General features: G+C 30.7%; 2 protein-coding genes and 2 pseudogenes across 4 annotated transcripts; 1 reads left to right on the forward strand and 3 right to left on the reverse strand.

Annotated features, from left to right (window-relative positions):
• Nucleotides 1-900: 900 nt before the first annotated feature.
• Nucleotides 901-3,646, reverse strand: LOC114181864 (uncharacterized; annotated as a pseudogene). The gene is made up of 3 exons (XR_014994455.1): nt 3,546-3,646; nt 1,778-2,043; nt 901-1,267 (listed from the first exon to the last, which is right to left on the reverse strand). The product of XR_014994455.1 is annotated as an uncharacterized LOC114181864 (transcript).
• A 3,984-nt stretch (nt 3,647-7,630) lies between these two features.
• LOC114180445 (small ribosomal subunit protein mL104 (rPPR9)-like) lies at nt 7,631-9,298 on the forward strand (annotated as a pseudogene).
• A 968-nt stretch (nt 9,299-10,266) lies between these two features.
• LOC114180446 (mediator-associated protein 2-like) lies at nt 10,267-12,491 on the reverse strand. 2 transcript variants are annotated; one of them, XM_028066764.2, is made up of 5 exons: nt 12,248-12,491; nt 12,019-12,159; nt 11,354-11,438; nt 11,112-11,192; nt 10,267-10,794 (listed from the first exon to the last, which is right to left on the reverse strand). In XM_028066764.2, the coding sequence occupies exons 2-5, from the start codon at nt 12,142-12,144 to the stop codon at nt 10,421-10,423; spliced, it is 666 nt and encodes a 221-aa protein (XP_027922565.2). In that variant the 5' UTR covers nt 12,145-12,159; nt 12,248-12,491; the 3' UTR covers nt 10,267-10,420. The 2 variants fall into 2 exon arrangements, with proteins under 2 accessions (XP_027922565.2, XP_085528387.1); XM_085672261.1 differs by having other exon boundaries at nt 12,253-12,475.
• A 5,756-nt stretch (nt 12,492-18,247) lies between these two features.
• LOC114181860 (uncharacterized) lies at nt 18,248-20,805 on the reverse strand. Its single transcript, XM_028068473.2, has 3 exons — nt 20,671-20,805; nt 18,908-19,172; nt 18,248-18,396 (listed from the first exon to the last, which is right to left on the reverse strand). The coding sequence occupies exons 1-3, from the start codon at nt 20,752-20,754 to the stop codon at nt 18,248-18,250; spliced, it is 498 nt and encodes a 165-aa protein (XP_027924274.1). The 5' UTR covers nt 20,755-20,805.
• Between the last annotated feature and the right edge of the window lie 1,813 nt (nt 20,806-22,618).

Consider the following 22,618-nt stretch of genomic DNA (forward strand, 5'->3'; position numbering starts at 1 on the left):
GGAAAATGTTACATAACATCATTACTCACTCCCTAGAACTATTGCCTTGTTCTTCCCACCAAACTACTTTAGTTCCCACATATCTTTAACCCTAAAGATAGAGGTTTGGACCACCTCACCTAAAAATAAGTAATAGGAAAAGTGAGTAGCATGCTAAAACTTCAATTGTTTGATTGGTGACAACACCTTCCATGAAGTGTTGGAATTATCCCAACACTTTAATTTCTCCTATCTTTTCTGGAAACACTTTGTAAGATCACAATCCCTTTGTTCATATTACAATCCTTTCCAGACTGTCCAACAAAATCTTTCTTGGTGAAACATGTGTTCATTTTCTAATGCAATCATTCCACTCAATATAAAGATCTTCCTCCAATGGGGACCACAACAAAATGGGAACGTGGAAACCACATGGTTGTCGAATGCTAGATTCTCTGACTTTACCAAAGTCAATGGTTCAAGCTCAATTTAACACTTTTCCCACAAATATCCAACTTCAGTGACAATCTTATTTGAAGCACCATTAGAAACTAACAAAAAAAAACCAAACTTTTAATTTGCCATATTATGATAAACTAACCCAAATCTGTCTGACCCAATTCCTGTTTAATCCCCACCCCAGGCTACCACAACTCATAATTTTGCACGAAACAGGTAATAATTACATAATATTAAACTGAGCCCAGACATCATTCTTCTTCATGACTTGGTTACAAGGTTGGAGAAGAGGTTGGTTTAATGCCATTAGATGATAAAGACCCCACATCTGGCTAGGGAAAATGCAAGGTCCACATAACAAATTAAGAATCAGGTCCATGTTTGGTATAGCTTCTTTTTTAAACCGTAAAAAAAATCTATCTCAAGAGAGTTTGTTAAAATAAGTTATTGTTTCATCAAAATAAGTTAAGGCAGACAAGCAACAATAGTTCCATTTCTAGGATTGAGTGTAGTACTAATAGTATATAAACTTGGGAAAAAAATGTACACACTTGAAGTAACAGACTAGATAACTGACTTAACCTAAATGGTCCAAGAAAGATTCTCCCAGAAAACACTGACATTTTCCACCTAGTTGACAATGCAACGACAAGCTTTTACTCATAGCAAGTCAAGGCATCTTACTTTCTCTTGTCATTTAAGGTTACAAGCGTTTTGAGCACTCCAGGGCTTATCTTGTCTGCAAGAACACCTGACTCTGATAGAAGGTAAGCTTTTTCCTTCATAATGCTCTGTAGTTTCTTTGACTCAAAGTCAAGCTTCGCTTGATCTGTAAATAATTACATGGTCAGTAAAAAAGTATAGCAAGCAATTTTTATTGAAAATAAGTTTTCGATAAAAGGACTTCACTTATAGCTATAGTTCAAAGTTTGGACAATTATAATAGTAACGATCAATAAAAGAACATGAATGGAGATAGTCAGTCTCAATACAACCTATAAACTATAATGTTGGTGTCATGTCATTTGCTTATATAAGTAAAGATTATGTATTACACAATTAAACATAAATTAATATAAAAAATAATCATAAAGTCCCGTGTCAACAATTCAGATATAGTTCTACACAAAGAATAGTTCTTTTAAGTGGCATTAGCATTTTGAAACCGCAACAGCGCATTAGACAAAAGCCACATTTACGTAAAATTACATTCTTTTCATTGTTGCAGCAATTGCAATTACAATGACTAAAGATAACCAAAGTGGGTGAACATCTAGGGAAATTTTCTGACTTTCGTTTAGTATTTTTCAAATGGTTAGAGAATAGGGTGGCCAAAAACATGTTTCCAATATAGTATGAGCTGCATGAAACTTGTATTCTGGCAAACAGATCTGTTCCTGGAAACATCATCCATGTCGGCTCAGAAGTGTTATGGTTGCCACAGGTGTTGCAAACCTCCTGAACCAAAGGTCTTTAGCTCTCAGGAACTCCCCTCATCATTGACTCGAAAGGAGATGGAACACTGCTCGTTGTTGTCCGAGCCCTTTTCCTTAATGCAGTAAGTGCTTCTCTATTCCCATTTCTCAATCTATCATTCTCAACCAGCTGTATTTTTCCAAAAGGGAGAATTGTATAGCACATTTGATAGAAAAGCAATTAAAAAGAAGATTTTATAGGCATAGTAAACAAAAAATAATAATAATCTTGATTGGCATTGTGGTATTAAAGTGATTTTTGTACATAGTAATAAGGAAATAACATTGGGATCAAGTAATTAGTTACTTTGTGAATCCAAACTGACTGACAAAACTCATTTGGCACTTTAGTTGGCTTTTCGTAGCTTTTGGTGTGCAAATTGAGTTCTGTTTTAACTTATTGTAGAGGGTAATATAGTGGATAGTAGAATGGACAGTATACCAATGATACTAGGGAAAAAAGAAATGTAACACCAAAGACATCTAATCAAAGAACAATTACAACAGCCAACACTAAGGTTTCATAATTTAGGAGAGTTAGTTGCCCAACAACTTTGGTAGATGGGTCAAGGTTAAATATAGTTTTTGTCACTTGTGGGTGTGCTTAGCTAAAAGCTTCTTTCGGAAAAAAAAAAGCTATTATACCATATTTTTTCAAAAGCTACGTTTGTAACTTATAGATCAAACATTGTTGTGTTCTACAGTAATATAGACAAATGATTGACCTTTAAATCTTCCTGTATAGTTTTGCCTATAGTTCTTCTGATTCCAGTACTTCTATGCTTAGTTTTTATGTCTCCATCATGGTTAACAGTTATAACCCTTTTAATCAATATTAATAGTTTTACACATCACACTTATTGATGAAACTTATACACCCTTTTAAAAGTAGATCATGATTAACAAATGTTTTAATCATGTGCAACTTAGAAGAAATAAACCATTCTAAAATTATATATGGTTAAGTTGCACATGATTAAACACATCAGGGTGACATGCTAGTCACGTGTCAATCACCTGACGGAGTTTGTCAAATTTTAACAGAAAAGTTAACATAAGAAGTTTCTGCATTTTGAGAACCTTGAGAATCTAAACATGCCTTTTGAAGTCAAGAGACAAAGTTGTACAAGACACAGATCTCAAGATGCTAATCTGTAGTTTTCCATGATTAATATGCTACAGAACTATTTCATCTTGAGGAGATATGATTGAAATTCGAGGAACTATGTACCAGACTCTTATTATACTTATTCATTTATGAAACGAGCAGGATGTTTTCACCATAAATTTGTGTAAAAACCTTGGAAGAAGGCAACATTAAGGAAAGTAAAAGAAGAATACATTAGATGTGAGTAAAGTGTCTCAAATTCATCCATATCATGTTCCCAAGACAATATTTGAATACAACAATAGATTCTGACATACATACTTCATACAAACCAAGGAAAAAGTTATAGTAGAAACAAATATAATTATGAACTTTACCATCTACTTTCTCATTAAGACCAAATTCTTGTCCTCAATGTAGCAATAGAAGCTAGAGTTTACTCCTTTTTAATGAATTTTATTACTTACTTAGTTTATAAGTCTTTGAAAAAACATAATCAACTTCAATTCATAAATTTGAATTACCTGTTGTCGGGCTAAAAGATGGTGCTCAGCTTCCACTTCCAATTCTGTTAATTTTTTTTTGGAACTGTTTCATGCTCTCATCCATATTTGAAGAAAAGAAACTCCTGAAAGAATTAAGAAAACATTATCTAGAGAAACTTGAGTAAAATATCATCAAAACAACAATCATTCAGTTGAATCAAAATGGAAAAATAATGCTATCTGTTAAGGCAAAGAAAGGCAACACCGTAACTCACAGAAAGGAAAAAAAGCTTACCTTTTAGACACAAATAGCATAATCAAATTTCTTCAACATATTCAACTCAGAAGCAAAACACATAAATCAATGACAAGGCTGAAACTAAACACTTTACGACATTGCATAAACGCATTAGAAATTCTTACCGGGTGTAGAGGCGATTGGAGCTCGAGCTAGGGTTTTTAAAATAAGGGATTTTCGAACCTAAGGATGCAACCCACAAAGGACAAATCAAATTGAATGCAATTGGGAGAACAACAACTTTCTTTAATATAAACACATTCTTCGGAACTGAAATAGGGTTCGATGCACGAACCTCTACAGATTTAGTATACCATTGCATCCTAATATAAGTTTAATGGCACAAGATTTAGTAACAGATTTGATTCATTGCTGTAAAGAGTATCAAATTTTACTCACATTTAGTGTTAGTAACAAATGCAGTATATTAAAAAAATGTCATGTGTCTAGCTATGACACTCCCAAGTTAATACATTGTCAGCACCTATACCAGAAAATCTTACAACTGAATTCAAAACGGATGATTTCAATTAAAAAACAAAACATTGCACTTGATGTAACCAAAAAAATAACATTGCATTGTGACACAAACCTTTCATGGCAGGGGCTTTTGTAACAGCTTTTGACTCCTCATTAGCTTCTTGGAAGATGTACTTTTAGTTTATAAATGAGATCTTGCTGCTGGAAAGTAACAAACAATAAAGATAGTGGATACCTTTAGCTTTTGAAGTAGCATCGCCAGCTTATCGATCTGTTTATCAACCTCATGGATATAATACCAAAACAAAGAATATCAGTACATGTAGGATATTAAACTGCACACTATTGAACAAACTACATGAAGAAAAAGTTGATTATTATCCCCTTGGACAACAATATCTTTCAACTTCCAGCCTATTCTAAAATAATATATGCACAACAAAAAACCCTAGAAAGTAATAAATTTGCAGAACCTGGAAGGACCAACTAAACAAAGACAAAGCATGAAGATGCAAAGGAGGACGAAGCTCTGCAAGAAGAAAACGAAAACTGATTTAACAAATTAACACAAAAGTAGAACAAATTGCTAGAATCTCAAAACCATATCGCAACGTATGAAGTGAATGCAGATCTAGGAATTGTGCCATGCAACAGCGCTATAGTCGCTGCTTAAATCAAAGCCCACAAATAACGTGTGCTCATTTATCCCAGTATCTCAACACACTCAAAATTAAAGGTAGCATTCACATTTTCTTTCTCCATAACATCCAAAAACAACTCAATCGAGTTAGACAGTTAAAACCACTGAATGGGGTGGATTGACAAATAGAACACCTAAACGCATATTTGCACGCATCGTCAACAGACCCAACAAAAAAAATTAAGCAAAAAATAAAACAAAACTCTGATTCTCTGTTTCTTGATGAGAATAAAAGAACAAATACCATGAAATGTACACAAGCCTCAACACAACAGTTTACTTGAACACAATAGTCGCTCACTCATTTAACATCACAATGACAAGCATGGCGAAGAGAACCCTAAAGACAACGAGGATTAAGAGCACAAGAATAGGTCTTGATTAAAACAATGATATTAATTCAAATAACAAGAATAGGGATTGAGCATAAACAATAGACAACGGTCAGTAAAACCAAAACAAAGAGACTCTAATCGTTTATAGAGAAGCATTACATTCAATTCAAATAGTGAATAGATAGACAAAGAGAATCTTGAGAAAAGGGGGAATTGCACGAGCTCGTGCCACTGCCACGACGGCGAAAGAGTAAAACTGTGTTTTGAAGTGAATGGAGAGAAAATCGAATGAGAAATGAGTGTTCACACCAATTTTTTTTTACTTAATTTTAAATTTTTGGTAAAAATCAGAGTCTCTCTTCTGTCTTTCTAATTAAAATTTTGTTAAATTTTTTATTAAAATTTATTAAATTTATTTAACGTATTAAACATATTTTTTAATTAATAATTTAATACAGAAGAAAAAATATGTTGAACCGTATAAATATATTATAAACTATGTTTGAATCATTAAATAAATTTAACAGATTTTAATTAAAAATTTAAATACACATATTTTTAAAATTTGAGATTAAAATTTATAAACAAAATAAAAAACCAAAAACCTATTTAACAAATTTGGGGTTCAATCTATATAACTTCTAAACTGCCTCCCAATTTGTATTTCTAAAACCTTTATATTTGTTTATAGAGTTCATCTTATGTCAATATAATGATAGAAATGTTGAGAATTCTAATAGATGCATAGACAAACTTGTCTAATGAATATTCATAGACTTGTCTAATTAATTTATGGAATGACCCATCCAATATTTTTTTTAAATACATCTAACTAGCACATGGATAAACTTGTCTAATATGTAATGATAGGTTCATTTAATTAGTATATGGACAAACTCGTCTAATGTGCATTAATAGACTCATCTAATTTATGTATGGATAGACTTGTTTAATATGTATTGTTAAACTCATATAAATTAGTGTATGAACAAACCTGTATAATAAAAATGTGTCATATGTAATCAAAGCAACATGAATTTCATAATTAGAGAAAAAAAAATAAAGTTTAACATAAGTGTTTGCAAATACAAAGCAAAATAAAGCTCCATTTAAACATAATTGTTTATCTTCAACCACAAAAGATTTGTCTAATATGACTCATATAAATTTGTGTATTAATAGACTTGTCTAATACGTATTGTTAAATTCATATAATTAGTGTAAGAACAAACTCGTATAATAAAATGTATCATATGTAATCAAAGCAACATGAATTTCATAAATAGAGAAAAATAAAATTTAACATAAGTGTATGCAAATACAAAGCAAAATAAAGCTCCATTTTAAACATACTTGTTTATCTTCAACCACAAAAAACAATAAAAATATCAATTTTAATAAAAATATTTGTATACCATTTATATAAAATCATATTTTATTTTAATTTAGAGATCTACGAAATTGCTTATTTTTTTTAAAAATTATAACAAAATGAAAATACAAGAATCAAATTGATATTAAAATAAAGCACTTAGATGTGATACATAATATTATCACGACCATATCACACTATTACTACTATTACTATGTCATGTGGTACAACACATGTAATAATTTTTAATTTTTTTAAATAAAAAAAGAAAAAAATTAATAAAATAATAAGACGACTCGTGACATCCTCTAACATGTTAGTAAAAAAATTAAAAATTGAAACAAAATAAAAATATAAGAATCAAATCACATCATTTAATCATTCTTACATAACAAATTTTTAATTTTTATTAATATAAAAATCAAAAAATCACGATATATAACACCTCTTTACAACAAAATATATTGATACTATAATATTAACAAAAAAAAAACTGATTGCGTTAAATTTTTTAAACAAAATTTAAACTAAGACACAAAAAAGAAAAAGACTAAATCTATATTTTCCAACAAAAATGTGAATGAATAGATAATTTAACTTAGATAATGGCACGACAGAATCCTGCAAATGCATCTACGATCAAAATGTCCAGTGTGAGTTCTTTATACACAAGTCAACTACAAACAAACAAATCACTATCTTTTTTGTCATTTTTTTTCTGAGGTTCAACTGACCTACTAAATTCTATACTCTAAATCCTAAACCCTTCGATACAGAGTTTGACTGAGTTTACCAACTCATAACCGATTCTAGGGCGATTTAACCAGGTTGGAGTGTGTAAATGCAAATGACCCATTTGCAGTTTTTCCAACCTGAAATTTGATCCACCCAAGAAAGAAAGAAAAGCAGAAACTCATAACACTTTTCTTTCAAACTGTAATGCTTTGCAGGCCTCGAAATGCCGCTGTTTTCGCTGTTCATGTTTTCAAAGCTTCTTCAAGATTTCTCCATTCCTCTTCTCCCCAAACTCACCCCAATTTCCCAATCCCACGCAGCAATTCACCCCCTTCTCATGTCATTAACCCTTCCTCTCTTCTCTCTGATCTTGTCTCTTGCTCCCACAGCGACATGGCTGGCGTTTTGGCTCGTCACAAACGAGAATTAACCTCCAACCTCGTTCTTGGCATTTTGAGGGGCTACAAGCAACTGGGTAGGGCCAAAACCTTGAAATTTTTCTCCTTGGCCGGGTCCCACATGGGGTTTCACTTTGATGATTCCGTGGTTGAGTACATGGCCGATTTCTTGGGGAGAAGAAAGCTCTTTGACGACATCAAATGCTTGCTGACCACAGTGGCGTTTCACAAGGGTGGAGTGTCGCATAAGGCATTGGCCATTTGCATCAGGTTTTTGGGGAGACAAGGAAGAATCAAGGAAGCACTGTCATTGTTTGAGGATATGGAGACTGTGTTCAAGTGTAAGCCTGATAACCTTGTGTGCAACAACATGCTTTATGTTCTCTGCAAGAGGGAATCATCTCTGGAGATGATTCAGCTTGCACATTCAATCTTTCACAAGATTGAAACCCCTGATACTTACTCCTGCAGTAACATGATTGTTGGGTTTTGTAAGTTTGGTAGAGTAGAGTCAGCCCTTGAGATTTTCAATCAAATGGAGAAGATTGGAGTGCTCCCTACTCGATCTGCTGTTAATATGCTTATTGGGGAGCTGTGTTTGACGAGTGCAAAAGAAGGATCTGTTGAGAAGGTGAGAGTGAGGAACACTCGGAGACCATATACTATATTAGTTCCTAACATGGGAGGAAACAGTGATGCAATGCAGCCTGCAGTTTAAGTGTTTTGGGCAGTTTCTAAGGCTGGATTGTTGCCTAGTTCTTTTGTTGTGGTTAAGGTTATGTGTGAGCTTTGTCGTTTGGGTAACACAGAAGAAGTTGGTAGAGTTTTGAGGATTGTTGAGGAAAGAAAACTGAGGTGTGTTCATGAGGGTTACTCTGTTATTATAAAGGCATTGTGTGAATGTCACAAAGTGAAGGAAGCTAGTGATTTGTTTGGGAGGATGTTGAGCCTTGGCTTAAAGCCAAAGTTGGTTGTTTATAACTCTGTTATACTTATGCTGTGTAAATTGGGAAAGCTAAAGGATGCTACCAGGGTTTTTGAAATCATGAACAAGAACAGGTGTCTTCTTGATGATTTAACCTACGCTGCTCTGATCCATGGTCATGGTGAGGGTAAGAACTGGAAAGTTGTTTATGATTTACTGATTGAAATGTTGGGTTTGGGATTGCTTCCAAATTTTGACACTTACAACTTAGTGGAGAGTCTTTTGAGAGAACATGGTAGGTTGGATCTGTGTGTTAAATTGGATAGAAAATTGGAGAACCAGAAGTTGCAGAAGTTGTGCAGAGGAGGTGAACTAGATGCTGCTTATGAGAAAGTGAAATCAATGCTGGAAAAGGGTATTCCTTTGTCAGCTTATGCCAGAGACATTTTTGAACAGGTGTTTCAGAAGTGTGGCAAGCTAAAAATAGCACGTCAGTTACTGGAGAATACTGAAAGAGTTCAGAAGGCTGAGGAGATTGACAAAACATAAATATTTAGAGCAACAAAATTCAAATCTGTTGCTGTTGGAAGTTGGAAGAATTTAGGTTTCATAATGATACTTATATTTTACCGTAACTTTTTCCCTCAATCTTAGTTTCAGTTTGTATTGTATCTTCTAAAAGTCTTGCATTGCCTAGCAAAATCTTCCAAGTTTATCACTGTAAATTGAATAAAAGAAAAGAAAGGACTTTTGATCTTCAATTTTCACTTATAGACCAATTCTCAGGATCAAGGCACATTGTAATCATCATTCAACAGATAAATATAGCAACACAATACTTTTAAAACTATTTAGATTAAAACTAAAATTAAATAAATGAGTTATTTTGATCCATTAACTTTAATTTATCCATGATCACAAAAAAAAAAAAAAAAAAAAAAAAAAAAAAACAGGTGAATTGGAGCATATTGGCCTAAAATCCTTTAATGGTGAAGAAGAGCGCAGAGCAATGAGTGTTCGGTCCAAAAACTTTAGCATATCGGCCTAAAACCCTGTTCCACTATTGGCCTGTCTTGTTTTTCTTTTTTCCTTCATTTTTTAATAAATTATTTTAACATTTATGATTTATATTGCAAATAATAAATATATTACTTATTCAAATGATGTTACATTTTCAATAAATATCTTTTTATCCGTCATAAATACAAATATTGATATGCTTTATTTAAAAATAATTAATAAAATTTTATTAAAAACTGAAAATAATCATCCATTTTTAATAAGCCTAATATGCACTTACAATGTCTGAAAGAAAGCCCTGCAGAATTCTACGATGCCTAAGTTTAAATTTTATGTTCATGAATTCACACGTATTTTTCCCTGTTGACATTCTTTCTCTTTTTTGTTTTATTTTATATTTTGGAAATTAGTTCCAGAAACGTAATTTCTAAAATACATTCTATACCAACCATAGGAAGAACACAACTGAATTAGTACACAAAGATAAGACATAAAAATTAGAAAAGAAAGGTCCTTCAATTAGTGAACATTGTGAAACTGAAGCAAATGACAATTTTGAAAAATAGAGAAAAACGGTAGCCACAGAAAATACAACGTAAATTCATCATCCTTTTACAACATAGAACTCTTGCCCTATTCTTTCCTATATAGTTATTCCGTGAGTTTTCTTCTCTTTGGTTTTCCTTCATGAGAATATTCTGGGGACATAGAGGAAATGCCACTGCTGTGACCATGTGAGACCTCAGACAAGTTGAATTTAGATTTAGATTTAGATTTAGAATTAGACTCGTGTCTTTTTTTTGAAATACTTGATGGCTCAGTATATTCAGACAAAGAGCTTTTCTGTCTGCTACCTTTTGATGAAGCTGCACGTCCACCACTTTGCATAGGAAAGTATCGAGATGAAGTTGTCCCTGTGATTCCAGAAGAATGTCGATGTGCATGTCTTACGTTGGTTGAATTGAGGTTCTCAAGTTCTTTAGGATCAGGGTAATGGACGGTTGAAACTCGCATCGAAATCTTTGCTGCAGTAAAGCGAAATAAATAACTTCTCTTAATGCTTGAATTCAAAGGCTACAAAATAAACCCATCTTACATGTTCTAATGACTTGAGATTTTACCTCAGATTATAGTAACTAACAATAAAGCTCTCTTGGAGAGCTGTGATAACTCTCAAATAATTCTTACATTGAAATAACCAAAGAACAAAGATTAGTCATGGTCCCATCTTACATGTTCTTGTAACTTGAGATTCTCCCTCAAATAATAGTAACAACAAAGCTCTTGCTTTTTGTGAGCCACAACAATTCTCAAACAAAAAACAAAATCTATGGATACTTACCAATTTTTGGTTCTGTAGAGGAAACAAAAACTGTTTCGTCTGGCTCCTGACCGAAAAAGCTTACAAAATCATATGCCTTACCTGCCAACATAAAATTAAAATTAAGGCACTCGCAGAAAGCAATCATATTCATCTACAACACACACACACAAAAAGAAGAAAAGCACCAATTTAGAGATCAATTATGCAGAAATTTAAGTTGAAAAAAATAGGTCGTGGCACAGATGATTAATTTTATTTACCTGATGAACCCTTAAAGCGGGCTAGTTTACCATCATTATGAAGTGTGAGAGACAATTTCTTTCCATGTATGTCAGACAAAAAATCCTGGACAACATCATACACACATCAAGCAAGACAGCAATGGCAATAATAATTAACACAACACCAAGCAGGGCTCTTCCACCATCTAACTCCTAGATGGAACGAAACACCGCCAATACACATACCAGCTCATTTGAATAGAACTCAACCTTAAAAAGTTATAAAATTGACCGGTCTCCTATAATAAAGTAAGGGGATAAATGTAAGCAAATGAATAGAGGTAATATACAGAAATGTATTTTTCTACACTCCTTAATGAGAGCTAGCTAGCACAACAAAATTAACATGAAACATACACGGGAACTTTTAATCACCAATCAGAATCTAACACAATTAAAACTCCGCTTACGCTTAGTGGATAGGCTTGATAAAAAAAAAACAAAAAAACCTAATTGTTTGAAAACTGAAGTCAATTCACTCACTTCTATTTTTTAAATTTGCTTGAAACTACACTTGATTTTCCACTTTGTGATGAACAACAATATCAATCCTTAGTGATTTTTCTTTTTCATTTAGTTGGTATTAGCAGTTCAGATTCAGTTCAAAACAAATAACCAAACAAAGGCATAAAGGAGAAACTTACATTGGAAGAAGGCAACTTAAGAAACAAAAGTTCAGTTGAGTCAGTCAAGTTGATCAGAGCATCATTGCTGTCTTCCACGTATTCTGCAGAAGGCTTGTAACCTTCTGCACCCTCCAAATCCGCCATTGAAATCTGCAGAGCCTAAAATAAACACAGAAGAATACCGAAATTAATACAAAAGAAAAAAAACAATTATTGTACAAAAACAATTAATATATGAAATACACACCTCACCCTTCCTTGCTTCCTTCTTCACCTTTCTCTTCTTGCGCTTGTGTCTTTCTCCGAGCCGCTGAATCAGAATCTCTTTAGGTTCGTTCTGTTGCGTTGGTGTTCTTCGGTGCCACTTACGAAAAACCCTAGACTTTAAAATTTACCAATCATATAGTTTTCTTCAGGGATTCAATGTTATAATTTGTAAAGTGAAATTTATTTTTCCTTCCACAAATTTCAGTTGTTAATTAATTATTTATAAGATATTCCGTATCAAAATATATTAATTGACAAGTGTAATTATCTTTTAAATATCTTTTTCTTTTCTGAGTTTCGAGACTTATCTAAAGACTTAATTTATTCTAAAACTTTTAAGTACGAAAGTAAATATACTTTTTACAATACCATTTAACTACACATCGTATATATAGGTATGTAAATTTATTTTTTTATCATTAATCATAATTATAAAAGCAAATATAAAAAGTTTTCACAATTCTATTATAAATATTTATTTTATAAGTAATTTTGATTATAAATAATTATTCTAATTTAATTACAAAAAAAATTAATTGAATAAATTAATTAAACTTTAAAAAATGTTAGTAAAATTATTTAATCAAAATTTAAGATAATTTTTTATTTTAATTTTTTTATTAAATGATCAAATTATTTATTTTTTAATTCAATATCTACACACACAAAAAAATTATATATATATATATATATATATATATATATATATATATATATATATATATATATATATATATATATATATATATATATATATATATATATATATATATCGGTGAAAACACATAACATGTGTCTTCACCTTTTTATTATAGGTAATTTTTATTTGTAATTTATTATGGATAATTTTTATTATTTTTGTAGGTAACTTTTTTATCACTATTTTAATTTTAAAAAATGATTAAATTTAAAAATGGTCAAATAAAAAATAGGGTCAAATGTTTAAAAATCACTTAAAACAAATAATTAATGATAACTGTTCCTGTAGAGAACAAATAAGAGGTTAGGCACAAACGTCACCTTACCATGTAGTCCGCTATCTCTTCAGTTGGCCTCTTCTCGGTCGATACATGTCAACATGTCAACTTGAACCCAGGAGGGGTTACCTGCATAAGAATCTCCGAAGCTCAAGTAAGTCAAAAGCTCTCAGAGAGTCAAATCAGTGATTAATGAATGCGTACCTTTAAATGATAGGGTCCACGTGTATTTATAGGACATTAATGACGTTTGACCATTTCATGGGCTGGGTCTTGACTTGGGCTCTAGTTTGGGCCATGAATGGACCTGGGTCCCAACTTAGGCCCTTGAGACCTATTGAATGCGGGGGCATCGATTTTTGCATAAGTTTATTGGAGTAGTCGGTCTCGACCGACTACTTGCCTAGATGGCTTATGTTGGTGATGTGAAGTGCTAACTCGGCCTAGCCTGGGTACTTGACGGTTTCGATATGCACACTGTTTACTTGGTTGAGTTTGACTAGGTACGGTACAATAACATTAGAAAATGAAAAGAAATTTGAACACCAAAATGAAGAATTAACTTATATATTAGTATAAAAGTATAAATAATAGTAAAAAAGTATAGATAGCATAGATTATTCTAGATTATACAAGAATAATTTCTACCTAATCATAAATATAAAAAACTATTAATAACTTGTGAAATTCTTTTTTTATTATAATTAATTTTGTATATATTTAACCATTTTATTTCTATTATGTTATAGTGGACACTAACATTAACAAACTTGCCTAAAATTAAAAGTCAACAAGCATTTTCCAATCATATATATTAAAAATATATCGTTATTGTAATTTTTATCAACAATGTGGGTGTTGATTTAAGGTTAATTCATGTAAATAAGTCAATTTACCTTTTAATTTATATAAAATGGTATATTTTAAAAATATTGCGTGTTTTTTTATCTAATTAAATAGAAATAGAATTAAATAACAATTTTAAAATTATATTCAAAATAATATACACACATTATATATGGTATATGTCGTAATTATTAAAAGTAAAATATGAATACATATGTATAAATACATAAATACAACCTAAAAATATAAATATTACTATATTAAAAAAACATTACCAAAGTATTTTTTAAAATATACAGTTTATTCAAAAAAGTAACAAAGTCAATACCATGACTAAATTTGTTTATTCAATAATGTTTAGTATAGAACACTGAAATTTATGGTAAAAAAACAATTTCAGTATGGTATTCTTTTTATACATACCAAAAAATTATTTAATCCTTAAATTATTATGAATACAAATGTTTGTATCATTCTATATTTATATACTTCGTAGACAGTGTCTCACAAAGGAAAAAATATTAAAAGATAAAATATAATTATAAAATTAAATATTTTAAATAAGCAAGTGAAATGCTTGAACTGTGGATAAGAGAGAGAATGCATCAAAGTCCAAATTTTATGAGATAAAAAAAAAGAAAAAAAAAAGAGAGAGAAAAAGTGTTATCTCAAGAAAAAGGCTGACACAGACCATGACTTGTGTACCGAATGTCTCATACAACAATTTTGCATCATCACTCATCACAAAATATATATATATATATATATATATATATATATATATATATATATATATATATATATATATATATATATATATATATATATATATATATATATATATATATATATATATATATATATATATATATATATATATATATATATATATATATATATATATATATACATATTTTCCGATGCTTAAATATTAGAAAAATATTTATTTACGTTAACAACATACCGATAACAAAAATAAGTATAGTATAGACAAAATTAATACATATATATATATATATATATATATATATATATATATATTATTTTAAATATTATTAACGTAATAATAAATATATTTTTCTGCTTCTTAATAAACAGATTTTTTAATTTACGAGAAAATTATGTTTTTAAACTCAATAATGTCTTAGCTTTTATCATTAAGGTGAGATATTTATGTTATTTTTTTATTATGAATTTAATGCGATAACAGTTTCTTTTTTGGGTCAAATTTTTTTTCTTATTTTTCAATAAAATCTACTTTTAGCTTTTTTATATTTTGCTGACTCATTTTAATTCCTTAATATTTCTTAATTTTTTATAATATTTTTTTACTAATTTTAGTCTTTTAATTATGTTTTTGTCTACCAATTTTTAATCAACCTGTTTAATCTACACGCTGTCTAAGCTAGGCCAAATTTTTTTAATGAACATTAAATGGATTTTGAACATTGAAAGTTGGAGGAAATTGTAAATTTAAAAAAAAAGTCTTATTGTTTCAAAATTTCAAAAACTTTGTAGTACCTTAAAATCAAAGACATTGTCACATTAAACTTCAATTGAGAGATTAAAGACGATGTTAAATACAAAAATTGAGGAAATAGACTTCATAAAAAAATATTATTGGAGGACTAAAACCCATGAACAAATGTTAAGAAACTCAAAGTAGTTTTATTAAAAATTTTAAGAATTAAAAACAAAATTTACGTAAAAAAAATAATGTGTGGCTGTTATGTCATATTTATAATTCACGTAGATGATTTTGACAACATAATAATGACAATATCTAAATACATTAACTTCAAGTTGAGGAATAAAGACTAATAAACATTTATTAATTATAAAAATTTGAAAGATGAGAAATTTTAAAATAATTTCTAATTACACTCCTATCATTTCCAAATAATCTTTTATAAAAGTGACTTTTTGGATTATCTATTGTAAAAGCGTTTCGGAATAAATTTTTTGAAATTTCTAAACATGATTTTTAAAATAGGATTTTCGAAATAAAGTGTTCAGAATTCTGGAACACAGGAAAAATATTTCAAAAGAGTTTTTCAGAATAAACTTTTCGTAAGACATTTTTAGGAACACGTACAATACTTTTTAAAATACAATTTTTGAAAAAAAAAATTAGAACATATTTGAAACACATTAAATGTGTAGGAAACAAGTTATTTTTTTCTTTTTCCTTTGCAATGGAGAACAATGATGACATAGAAGAATAAATATATTTTAATATTTTTCTAATAATAGATGGTGCATTTAATAATAATGGGAGTGTAGAAAGAAAACTGCTAATAAGTTGCATAGCCTTTTTACGACCACGATGACGTGGCAATGGAAGGTTTGTTTTCTCATCCCATATTGTATGTTTTTAATATGAAGATGATTGAGATAGAAAAATAAATAAATAAATAAATAATTGATTGAGATAGAGAAGTTTTTTAAATTTTTCTTTTTTGTGACAAAAATTATAACTTTCAAGTATTAACTTGATTAAACATTAACATAATTTTTATAAAAATATAACCAATATTTAAATAAGTCAATATGTACTAATAAGAAGTTTTTCTAAACTAATTTTAAAAAAAAACACTATATAATTTGTCTATAATATGAGTATAAAAGTAAATATCGAATCCTTTATATTAAACTCATCATTCAATAGTGAATTAGTTTAGGTTAAATCAGTTTTGACACAATCAAAATAAAACTCAGCCTGGTTTAAATGGATTGAACTAGGTCATATTAAATCATCAATAACTCAACCCCATGAATACCCCTCCACTTATTAAACAAAAAAGAAGAAAAAAATGTTTTCAAGAAAGACAATTCGTTGATTAGATATACTACATTTTTTTAGTATTCAAGAAATTTGAAACACAAATCTTAATAGCTACATGAATACTTGAGTTCCACAAACATTACATCTTACAATAATTCTAAATCTTACATTATCCTCTTAAATACATTTTTAACTTTAAGAGATTAATTACATTTCTTGTTCATTTAATTTTTTTCCTATGCAACAAAGTAATAGGAAGAGCAGTGAGAGAAGCAGGAAAATGTTACATAACATCATTACTCATTCCCTAAAACTATTGCCTTGTTCTTCCCACCAAACTACTTTAGTTCCCACATATCTTTAACCCTAAAGATAGAGGTTTGGACCACCTCACCTAAAAATAAGTAATAGGAAAAGTGAGTAGCATGCTAAAACTTCAATTGTTTGATTGGTGACAACACCTTCCATGAAGTGTTGGAATTATCCCAACACTTTAATTTCTCCTATCTTTTCTGGAAACACTTTGTAAGATCACAATCCCTTTGTTCATATTGCAATCCTTTCCAAACTGTAAAACAAAATCTTTCTTGGTGAAACATGTGTTCATTTTCTAATGCAATCATTCCACTCAATATAAAGATCTTCCTCCAATAGGGACCACAACAAAATGGGAACGTGGAAACCACATGGTTGTCGAATGCTAGATTCTCTAACTTGACCAAAGTCAATGGTTCAAGCTCAATTTAACACTTTTCCCACAAATATCCAACTTCAGTGACAATCTTATTTGAAGCACCATTAGAAACTAACAAAAAAAAAATCAAACTTTTAATTTGCCATATTATGATAAACTAACCAAAATCTGTCTGATCCAATTCCTGTTTAATCCCCACCCCAAGCTACCACAACTCATAATTTTGTACGCAACAAGTAATAATTACATGATATTAAACTGAGCACAAACATCATTCTTCTTCATTGGTTCTAAATTCATTCATGACTTGGTTACAAGGTTGGAGAAGAGGTTGGTTTAATGCCATTAGATGATAAAGACCCCACATCTGGCTAGGGAAAATGCAAGGTCCACATAACAAATTAAGAATCAGGTCCATGTTTGGTATAAATTATTTTTTAAAGCGTAAAAAAAAATCTATCTCAAGAGAGTTTGTTAAAATAAGTTATTGTTTCATCAAAATAAGTTAAGGCAGACAAGCAACAACAATTCCATTTCTAGGATTGAGTGTAGTACTAACAGACTAGATAACTGACCTAACCTAAATGCTCCAAGAAAGATTCTCCTAGAAAACACTGACATTTTCCACCTAGTTAAGAATGCAACGACAAGCTTTTTCTCATAGCAGGTCAAGGCATCTTACTTTCTCTTGTCATTTAAGGTTATAAGCGTTTTGAGCACTCCAGGGCTTATCTTGTCTGCAAGAACACCTGACTCTGATAGAAGGTAAGCTTTTTCCTTCATAATGCTCTGTAGTTTCTTTGACTCAAAGTCAAGCTTCGCTTGATCTGTAAATAATTACATGGTCAGTAAAAGAGTATAACAAGCAATTTTTATTGGAAATAAGTTTTTCGATAAAAGGACTTCACTTAAAGCTATAGTTAAAAGTTTGGACAATTATAATAGCAACGATCAATAAAAGAACATGAATGGAGATAGTCAGTCTCAACACAACCTATAAGCTGTAATGTTGGTGTCATGTCATTTGCTTATATAAGTAAAGATTTTGTATTACACAATTAAACATAAATTAATATAAAAAATAATCATAAAGTCCCATGTCAACAATTCAGATATAGTTCTACACAAAGAATAATTCTTTTAAGTGGCATTAGCATTTTGAAACCGCAACAGCGCAGTAGAAAAAAGCCACATTTAGGTAAAATTACATTCTTTTCACTGTTGCAGCGATTGCAATTACAATGACTGAAGATAACCAATGTGGGTGAACATTTAGAGAAATTTTATGACTTTCTTTTAGTATTTTTCAAATGCTTAGACAATAGGGTGGCCAAAAACCTGTTTCCAATATAGTATGAGCTGCATGAAACGGTATTCTGGCAAACAGATGTGTTCCTGGAAACATTATCCATGTCGGCTCAGAAGTGTTATGGTTGCCACAGGTGTTGCAAACCTCCTGAACCAAAGGTCTTGAGCTCCCAACAACTCCCCTCATCATTGACTCGAAAGGAGATGGAACACTGCTCATTGTTGTCCGAGCCCTTTTCCTTAATGCAATAAGTGCTTCTCTATTCCCATTTCTCAATCTATCATTCTCAACCAGCTGTATTTTACCAAAAGGGAGAATTGCATAGCAGGTTTGATAGAAAAGCTATTAAAAGGAAGCTTTTATAGGCATAGTAAACAAAAAAAAAACTTCATTGGCACTATGGTATTAAAGTGATTTCTGTACATAGTAATAGGGAAATAACATTGGGATCAAGTAATTAGTTACTTTGTGAATCCAAACTGACTGACATAAATCATTTGGCACTTTAGTTGCTCTTCGTAGCTTTTGGTGTGCAAATTGAGTTCTGTTTTAACTTATTGCAGCAGAGGGTAAGATAGTGGATAGTAGAATGGACAATATACCAATGATACTAGGGAAAAAAGAAATGTAACACCAAAGACATCTAATCAAAGAACAATTACAACAGATAAAACTAAGGTTTCATAATTTAGTAGAGTCAGTTGCCCAACAACTTTGGTAGATGGGTCAAGGTTAAATATAGTTTTTGTCACTTGTGGGTGTGCTTAGCTAAAAGCTTTTCTCGGAAAAAATAGCTACTATACCATAGTTTTTCAAAAGCTACGTTTGTAACTTATAGATCAAACATTGTTGTGTTCTACAGTAATATAGACAAATGAATTGACCTTTAAATTTTCCTTTATAGTTTTGCCTATAGTTCTTCTGATTCCAGTACTTCTAGTGCTTAGTTTTTATGTCTCCATCATGGTTAAAAATTATAACCCTATTAATCAATATTAATAGTTTTACACTCACACTTATTGATGAAACTTATACACCCTTTTTAAAAGTAGATCATGATTAACAAATGTTTTAATCATGTGCAACTTAGAAGAAATAAACCATTCTAAAGTTATATATGGTTAAGTTGCACATGATTAAACACATCAAGGTGACATGCCAGTCACGTGTTAATCACATGACGGAGTTTGTCAAATTTTAACAGAAAAATTGACATAAGAAGTTTCTGAATTTTGAGAACCTTGAGAATCTAAACATGCCTTTTGAAGTCAAGAGACAAAGTTGTACAAGACACAGATCTCAAGATGCTAATATGTAGTTTTCCATGATTAATATGCTACAGAACTATTTCATCTTGAGGATATATGATTGAAATTCGAGGAACTCTGTACCAGACTCTTATTATACTTATTCATTTATGAAACGAGTAGGATGTTTTCACCATAAATTTGTGTAAAAACCTTGGAAGAAGACATCATTAAGGAAAGTAAAAGAAGAATACATTAGATGTGAGTAAAGTGTCTCAAATTCATCCTTATCATGTTCCCAAGACAATATTTGAATACAACAATAGATTTTGACATACATACTTCATACAAACCAAGGAAAAAGTTACAGCAGAAACAAATATAATTATGAACTTTACCATCTACTTTCTCATTAAGACCAAATTCTTGTCCTCAATGTAGCAATAGAAGCTAGAGTTTACTCCTTTTTAATGAATTTTATTACTTACTTTGTTTATAAGTCTTTGAAAAAACATAATCAACTTCAATTCATAAATTTGAATTACTTGTTGTCGGGCTAAAAGATGGTGCTCAGCTTCCACTTCCAGTTCTGTTAATTTTTTTTGGAACTGTTTCATACTCTCATCCATATTTGAAGAAAAGAAACTCCTGAAAGATTTAAGAAAACATTATCTAGAGAAACTTGAGTAAAATATCATCAAAACAACAATCATGCAGTTGAATCAAAATGGAAAAATAATGCTATCTGTTAAAGCAAAGAAAGGCAACATCGTAACTCACAGAAAGGATAAAAAGCTGACCTTTTAGACACGAATAGCATAATCAAATTTCTTCAACATATTCAACTCAGAAGCAAAACACATAAATCAATGACAAGGTTGAAACTAAACACTTTACGACATTTGCATAAACGCATTAGAAAGTCTTACCGGGTGCAGAGGCGATTGGAGCTCGAGCTAGGTTTTTAAAATAAGGGATTTTCAAACCTAATGATGCAACCCACAAAGGACAAATTCAAATTGAATGCAATTGGGAGAACAACAACTTTCTTTAATATAAACACATAACATGTGTCTTCACCTTTTTATTATAGGTAATTTTTATTTGTAATTTATTATGGATAATTTTTATTATTTTTGTAGGTAACTTTTTTATCACTATTTTAATTTTAAAAAATGATTAAATTTAAAAATGGTCAAATAAAAAATAGGGTCAAATGTTTAAAAATCACTTAAAACAAATAATTAATGATAATTGTTCCTGTAGAGAACAAATAAGAGGTTAGGCACAAACGTCACCTTACCATGTAGTCCGCTATCTCATCGGGTGCAGAGGCGATTGGACCTCGAGATAGGGTTTTTAAAATAAGGGATTTTCGAACCTAAGGATGCAACCCACAAAGGACAAATTCAAATTGAATGCAATTGAGAGAACAACAACTTTCTTTAATATAAACACATTCTTCGAAACTGAAATAGAGTTCGATGCACGTACCCATGGTTATCAAACTCGCGGGTTGACTCGTACACCCGTACAAGTCTGCGAGTCATGACAGTGTTCACGGGTTAACTCATATATAAACTCGTTTTTTTTCAAACTCGTAGTAAACTCGGAGTAAACTCGTGGACTCGTACCAGACTCGCGAGTTCGAGAGCGAGTCACCGAATTCGAAGAACGAGACGAAATGACACAAAAACATGTTGTTGGCTTTCGGATTTTAAGCCCAAACCAAAACCCCAATGCTCCAAATCGAAAATCCAAGCGAAAACAGATATTGAAGCCCAACTCGAAAACCCTAATCGAAGAAGAAGAGAAGATAGAACTTGAAAACATTGACCTATTTCGAAATCTCAGCTTCGGTCATTCACGTCGCAGCTCCGATCGTCTTGCACGGCAACTCTGATCGCCTCGCATGGCAGCTCCGTCGGGACACTGGTTCAGTGGCGTCGTTGATCCCTCTTTCTCTTTTCCCTCTTTTGAAGTAATGACATACATATATAATATATATTTCTTTGTTTTCTTATTTCATTTTTTTCACTTTTACTAATCATTATATATATATATATTATATCTTTCTTTTTCATTTCATTTTTTTTCTCTGGCTTTCGTTGTTGTTCTGTTACATATATATAATATATATGTAGTTTTGTTTTTTATTTAATTTATTTTTGGTTTTCTAAAAATTAAATTATTTGATTTTTAATTGATTGAGACTGGTTTATAATGTTCGGAAGTGAGACTGACATTCAAATTCTTGTGATCCTAATGAAGAAGATGATGTTGGAGATGATATAAGTAGATGATTGGAGTCAAAAAGTTGAAGTTATTTATGTTTTTTTTATTCATATTAACTTATGTGTTTGCTGAAATTTGAACTTATATAATAATCATGTTTCTTGAACTAAGTTATTTTATAATTATTGAACTATTGTTTACTATTTGCATTAATTGTGGTGATTAAATTCTGAATTGGTATGATACTATATATAATTT

The sequence above is a fragment of the Vigna unguiculata genome, chromosome 4 (assembly GCF_037176805.1).
Source record: "Vigna unguiculata cultivar grain cowpea cultivar isolate G323 ecotype 2 chromosome 4, ASM3717680v1, whole genome shotgun sequence".
Classification (NCBI taxonomy): Eukaryota; Viridiplantae; Streptophyta; class Magnoliopsida; order Fabales; family Fabaceae; genus Vigna; species Vigna unguiculata.

Coding starts and splice junctions, on each gene's coding strand:
- LOC114180446 (XM_028066764.2), bottom strand. CDS start 12,144: ATGGCGGATTTGGAGGGTGCAGAAGGTTACAAGCCTTCTGCAGAATAC. Junction 11,439..12,018: donor TTAAGTTGCCTTCTTCCAAT/GTAAGTTTCTCC, acceptor GATGTTGTCCAG/GATTTTTTGTCTGACATACA. Junction 11,193..11,353: donor CCGCTTTAAGGGTTCATCAG/GTAAATAAAATT, acceptor TTATGTTGGCAG/GTAAGGCATATGATTTTGTA.
- LOC114181860 (XM_028068473.2), bottom strand. CDS start 20,754: ATGGATGAGAGTATGAAACAGTTCCAAAAAAAATTAACAGAACTGGAA. Junction 19,173..20,670: donor ATCTTTTAGCCCGACAACAA/GTAATTCAAATT, acceptor GGTAAAATACAG/CTGGTTGAGAATGATAGATT. Junction 18,397..18,907: donor TCATACTATATTGGAAACAG/GTTTTTGGCCAC, acceptor AATTATTTACAG/ATCAAGCGAAGCTTGACTTT.